The sequence below is a fragment of the Juglans regia genome, chromosome 13, assembly GCF_001411555.2.
Source record: "Juglans regia cultivar Chandler chromosome 13, Walnut 2.0, whole genome shotgun sequence".
NCBI lineage: Eukaryota > Viridiplantae > Streptophyta > Magnoliopsida > Fagales > Juglandaceae > Juglans > Juglans regia.
Genome location: NC_049913.1, coordinates 37,636,954 through 37,643,495, shown reverse-complemented (window position 1 = coordinate 37,643,495; position 6,542 = coordinate 37,636,954). Strand labels below are relative to the sequence as shown.

The 6,542-nt window shown below is 35.8% G+C and overlaps 1 protein-coding gene across 1 annotated transcript; it reads left to right on the top strand.

The window, feature by feature from the left end:
• Window positions 1-444: 444 nt before the first annotated feature.
• LOC109008065 (disease resistance protein RPV1-like) lies at window positions 445-6,331 on the top strand. The gene is made up of 5 exons (XM_035684064.1): window positions 445-978; window positions 1,638-2,754; window positions 3,229-3,501; window positions 4,072-5,397; window positions 5,505-6,331. Exons 1-5 carry the CDS (start codon window positions 476-478, stop codon window positions 6,060-6,062), a joined length of 3,777 nt encoding a protein of 1,258 aa, XP_035539957.1. The 5' UTR covers window positions 445-475; the 3' UTR covers window positions 6,063-6,331.
• Window positions 6,332-6,542: the final 211 nt, after the last annotated feature.

Sequence of the window (6,542 nt, the reverse complement as noted above, 5' to 3'; positions counted from 1 at the left end):
AGAATAGGTTCCTCTTTAATATATTCCTGAGGCTCGAAAGAAAGTAATTGATTATCTTTGTGCATGTATGGGAAACGATGGTCTATATTTTTTCTTCCTTTCAAACGTTCGATTCAATATTGATGTACACGTTATAATTTTAATTAATTATATACTTATACTAAGATTTTAAAATAAGTGATGATTAATTAATAAGTACAAGAAATTTCATGTTTGTTTTTTTGGTAAATCTATGTAAGCTACGTAATTAGCTAATGTGATGAGTGTGGAACATGATCCTGATCACTGTCGGCAGACCACAGATGCTTGAAGAAAGAAGATCATTTTGAAATCTAGTAATATATATATATATATATATATATATATATATATATATATATATAAAAGAAAAGAAAATGAAAAAAATCATAGAAACTACTTTATTGGCGATACCTTAAACTGAAATCTCTCTCTCTCTCTCTCTCGTACGTCCTCCATGGTTTCCCAAGGAGCGGCTTCTTCCACTCCCCCTTCTTCTTTTATCAGCCACCAATGGATTCACGATGCGTTCTTGAGTTTTAGAGGTGAGGATACTCGCAACAATTTTACTGCCCATCTCTCTAATGCTTTGCGTCAAAAGGGAATTAACAGCTACATAGATGATGACCTCATAAGAGGAGAGGAAATCTCACCTGGGCTCCTCGAAGCCATTGAAGGGTCGAGAATTTCCATAATTATATTCTCTCAAAACTATGCATCATCCACGTGGTGTTTAGAGGAACTGATAAAAATCCTTGAATGTAAGGAAACGAAGGGACAAGTGGTTCTACCAGTGTTTTATAAGATAGATCCTTCGGAAGTACGACATCAAAGAAAGAGTGTTGGGGAAGCATTAGCTAAACTTGAAGCAAAGACCAAAGATGATGCCAAGTTACAGAGGTGGAAGACAGCCCTAACAGAAGCGGCCAATTTGTCGGGGTGGCATTTGACGGAAAAGAGGTTAGCTTTCGCAGTATCAGTGTTCTTACCTTATTAAATCGTTGCTTATCTGCAAAATTTAAGATATATTGAGTTGAGAATATGGAATGAGTTTTGTGACGTCTATCTAAGATGAGTTTAAATGTATTTGGATGTGAAGATGTGTTTAGCTATATTTTTTTTATCTTTCAGCTTATTTTTTAGATGAGTTTAGTTATATTTATCAGTAGTTGAAAAAAGTTGTGGTCCTGTGTGAAAGATGTGTTAAGTTGAAAAATGTTATAAGTATCACGTGTAAAAAGAAGTTGAGTTGAGTTTAGTTTAGTGATTTGGGAGTTGTGTGTTTGGATGTTTGACTAAGATTAAAATTAGATCGAATTGAGTTCATCTCAGTTCAGTCCAAGTTCCAAACGAACCCTTATTGTCTAATTTTAAAATTGGTTTTAGGATACTCCTGATAAGTCTCAACATTAATTGGGAATGAAACTAAAAAAGTCCGAAAGTTTAATTGTACATACAAAAAATTTGAAATTTTTACAACAGGAAGATTGGCCCTTACCTCATCACCTAGCATTGTAATTGGTCATGGAAAAAAAAAAAAAAAGTAAAATTATTAATGCAACTAATTAAATCGTATTCCTATTCTTTTAATGTGAAAGTAATTCATTTTTTATATGTAGGAATGAACCTGAATATATCCACGAAATCATTGAATGGGTGAATTCGGCATTAGTCAAAAAGATACCCTTTGAAGTTGCACAATATCCGATTAAAATAGAGTCCCCTGTAAAAGAATTGAAGTCGCTCTTAGATATTGATCAGAGGAATGGCAAGAACACATGCATGGTAGGCATCTTTGGGACTGGTGGAATTGGAAAGACAACTATGGCCAAAGCGATCTATAACTCCATTGCTTCACAATTTGAAGGAAGTTGTTTTCTTGAAAACATAAGAGAAGTTTCTTCCCAAAGGGACGGTCTGATTCATTTGCAAAATAAACTTCTTTCCAAGATCTTGGGAGGCTCAAGTACCACTCAAATGGTTGACAATGTTGATCAAGGAGTTATTTTGATAAAGCAGAGGCTTTTCTTTAAACGAATATTTCTAGTTCTTGATGATGTGGAACAATCAGACCAACTAGAAAAGTTAGTTGGGGATGGTAATTGGTTTGGTTCTGGGAGTAAAATCATCATAACAACACGAGACAAGCATTTACTAACTAAGCACCAAGTTGTAACGTACGAGGCTAAGGCATTGGATGACCCTGAAGCTCTTCAGCTCTTTACTTGGCATGCTTTCAACAGAGATAGACCTGATCATCCTGATTATGCAGAACTCGCAAAAGATGCAGCAAGGTATGCTGGGGGATTGCCTCTAGCTTTAACAGTGCTAGGCTCAACTCTTAAAGGTAAAGATATACTTTATTGGAAAAGTAAATTGGATGAGTATAAAAGAATTCCCAACAAAGACATTCAAAGAAAACTTAAAATAAGTTATGATGGATTGGAGGAAAATGCACAAAATATTTTTCTTGACATTGCATGTTTCTTCAAAGGAGAGCATGTAGACTATGTCCGAAAAATACTAGATAGTTGTCGTTTCCACTCATACAGCGGTATTGAAGAGCTGAAGGACAAGTGTCTCATAACTCAAACTGAGTATGGCACACTAGGTATGCATGACTTGTTGCAAGAAATGGGTAGAGAAATTGTTCGACAAGAATCACCCAAAGAACCTGGTGAACGCAGTCGGTTGTGGTTTCATGAAGATGTTTGTCATGTCCTAGAAGAAAATACGGTAAGAGTTATGTTAAAAATCCTGATTTTACATTTATTTCTTTTTTTTTTCAAATTAAGCTACCAGAAAAATATTGAACTTTTTTAAATGCACAAAACATTGCTGTGCATGTACTCAGCTCATGTGTTATCATAAACCATTTGTAATTTTGTTTTCAAACAATATGGTAAAGTTAAATTGTCAGGTCCTCTCTTGATACGCATTCAAAATAAAAAAAATTTCTTAAGATATCTTAAACTAACAATTTTGTGTGAAATTAGATATTTTTAGGTCATCAAGTATTTGTACTTAGATGATAATGTTGCATCACTTTATACTTCAGAGATGCTTTTGCTGCTCCTATAAGTTTGTTTCTTTTTTACAAAAGAAACGCATGTAGACAGATATATTTTTTAAATTATAGCTTGCAAGTGTTAAAATATAGAGTATGTTACGATTTTGCTAATAAACTTCACTATACTTTTGTCTTGCTAGGGAAAAAACAAAGTTGAGGGCATATTGATAGATTTGCCTGAACGAGACTTGATAGATTTGAGTTCTGAAGCTTTCATGAAGATGAAAAGGCTCAGGCTGTTTATAAACCGCAACGCACGCTTTTCTGAAGAGCCTAATTTTCTCTCTAACGAGTTAAGAGTAATTGATTGGCCTGGATATCCTGGAAAATCTTTGCCATCAAATTTTCGGGGAAAGAACCTTGTTGTTTTCAGAATGCGCAATAGCCACCTCAAGAGACTAAAGGGAGTAGAGGTACAACTATTTCTTATTGGGTTAAATGCAAAATTGATACCCAATGTTGTTTGGGAGATCATCAAATCACCACCCATGTTTCAAATTTGGCAGTTTTTGGCACCTGTGATTATACATTATCAATTTTGGTACTTCTATCTGTCTGTCGTCCATTTCCTACAAAAAAAACATGCATACAAGAACCTATTAGAGTCCGACATGTGTCCTAAAGTGTCATTAAAACTAAATAAAAAAAAACTAGAAAGAGAAAACATATGGGAGTGTGTGTATAATTTTATGATGATGATTAGGAAAACTAATTTTGCATTTTAGGACACATGCAGAACTCTAGTAAATGTTGATCATGTGACTTTTCTATCAGAGGATAGATGAACTGATGACAGAGGTACTAAAATTAATAAACGGTGTCAAAGGTCATTAATTTTAAAACCTAAGTGATGATCTGAGGATTGGCCAAGACTCGGGTACTAATTTTGCATTCAACACCATTTTTTTTTTTTTTATATCTCTTCCTTTACTTCCTGCCGTGAACTTCATTCAAACTAATTTATTTCAATTTCTTCTTGACAGAATTTTCAGAACATGACAGTTATGGATCTCGCTAATTGTAAATTCCTTAAAAAATTCCCTGATGTTTCAAGGATCCCAAAGTTAGAGAGGTTGGTTCTTGATGATTGTACAGGTTTAGCTGAGATTCATTCTTCAGTTGGATACCTTGATAAGCTCATTTATTTGAGTGTTACAAGATGCCCTAACCTTACAAGTTTTCCCAAAAGCCTCAAATTGAGATCTCTCGAATATCTTAGCCTTGATGACTGCTCAAACCTTAAGAACTTTCCTGAAATTGAGTGCGGAATGGAAAGTTTAAAATGCATCTCCTTCAAAAACATCAGCATAGACACACTGCCTTCATCTATTGGGTACCTTGTCGGGCTTGAAATATTGTCTTTAGGCGGCTGCGCAAACCTTGTAAATCTCCCAAGTAGCATTCATCAGTTGCAGCACTTGGATGTTCTTGCTCTGGACGATTGTATTGCTATAAAAGAACTGCCTTCAGCCATTGGGTTTCTTGTTAGGCTCAAAAGATTGTTTCTTGGTGGTTGCAAAAACATTATGAATCTACCAAGCAATATCTATCAACTGCAAAATCTAGAGCGTCTTGATCTCAAAGGTTGTTCAGAACTTGTGAAGTATCTGAAGAATATGGAAGATGACAGACAATCCATGCACTCTTTTGTATCCACAGAACTACTTCAGCTGCAACCTTCGACAAACACAAGCAGCTCTGATTATGAATGTTACTCTGCATTGAAACCTCAAATGCTGAATCTTAGTGAATGTTCCCTATCAGAATCAAACTTCTTTAGGACCTTCGATTGTTGCTCTGCATTGAAAGAGTTAGATCTATCAGGGAGTGATATTGTTACCCTTCCTCGATGCATCAAAAGATTTGTTGGATTGGAGAGGCTTAAATTGACAGATTGCAAGCAACTTCGAGGAATCCTAGGACTCCCACCAAATCTAAGAGAAGTGACTGCTTGGATGAGCGTGTCATTGGTTATATTTTTAGAGGAATCAGATTTCACGACTCAGCTTGAATGTCCCATCAGTCTGAAATCTCTAATTCTATCAAGTACCGCCATTGTTAGCCTCCCTGCATGGTTCAAGAGATTTGTTGGATTGGAGCACCTTGATTTGAGTGATTGCAAGCAACTTCAAGAAATTCCAGAACTTCCGCCAAATATAGAAGACGTATATGCACGTGGTTGCACTTCATTGAAGAGACTTCAATTTAGTAATGTATTCGATTTAACACCTCGATGGATTGATTTGTCTGATTGCCTTGAACTGCATCAAAATATAGGGGATGATATGCAAATTCGGTTACTGAGTGAGGTCTCTCTCTCTCTCTCTATATATATGTGTGTATGTGTGTGTGTGTGTGTGTGTGTCACTTGATTTGTAGGTGGTATCACTGAAAATCTGTCACATTTGGGTAACAGGGACATCCTAAAAATCATCGATTCAACTGTTTGTTTCCGGGAGATAAGGTTCCAGATTGGTTCAGCCATCGTAAACAAGTTTCGAAAAGTTATACATGTGAAATGGATATCAATATTGAGCCTACACATTTGGATGGGGAGATCTCAAGATTTGCTTTCTGTGCTGTTATTGGAACAGAGGATGAACAAGATGAAGGTTCGTTTGAAATTGTTTTTGGGGTCATCGTTGATGGTGTGACGACCTATCATCACTTCGATATGACAAGTTCAGCCCACTCAAATCTAGTGTGGTTTCACTTCCATGTTCCAGAATCTTTTGAACTGAAGGGAGATCTCAAGGTTAAATTTGAGTGCAAGAATGTATTTGGAAATCCTTCAAATCCGTTCTTTAGAAGTTGTGGATTCCATCTGGTGCATAGGTACGAAGAGAAAGCAATAGATTTCTTGGATGGTGTTCATCCTTCTAAGAGATGTCGTGATGAATCTGATGATAATGGAAACTTGGAATCCAACGAGTACCCAGAAAAAAAGAGGCATTCTTCAACCTTGGGGCATTAGATCAGTTTCAGATGCAGATGATATGCTACTTGGTGCAAAGAAACTACGCCAATCAAATCACACCAAGCACTAAAACCAGGCACCTTCTTTTCACTTTATTTTCTTCAAGGACTCCAAAATGCTTGTTAATTTTCTTTTGATGGCCAATCATGCCATTTTACTTGATGAGCTCTGAGATGAAACTTTAGTTTCAAGGCATTATAGCCAAGTGATGATGAAGTTTACATGAACATAAACTTTGCTAATTATTTTCTTAAGATCTAGTTATTTTTTTCCACATATTTTCTTATGAACTGCTGGAGAATGGATCGTTGTATCCATCTCAATTAACCAACTAATTGCATAGTCATTGACATTTATTCTCGGAATATAAGCAAAATGATTATTTATTGGCACTGCCATTACGTACCTTCTTTAACTGAAAGCAAAATGTATTATATTTTGAACTTGTGATGGTTCCCCTGCAGACTGCAGTCTTTG

Excerpts from the sequence above, each read along its gene's own strand:
- LOC109008065 (XM_035684064.1), top strand. The coding sequence starts at position 476 with ATGGTTTCCCAAGGAGCGGCTTCTTCCACTCCCCCTTCTTCTTTTATC. Across the intron at positions 2,755-3,228 it reads ATGTCCTAGAAGAAAATACG|GGAAAAAACAAAGTTGAGGG; the intron begins GTAAGAGTTATG and ends TTGTCTTGCTAG. Across the intron at positions 3,502-4,071 it reads AGAGACTAAAGGGAGTAGAG|AATTTTCAGAACATGACAGT; the intron begins GTACAACTATTT and ends TCTTCTTGACAG.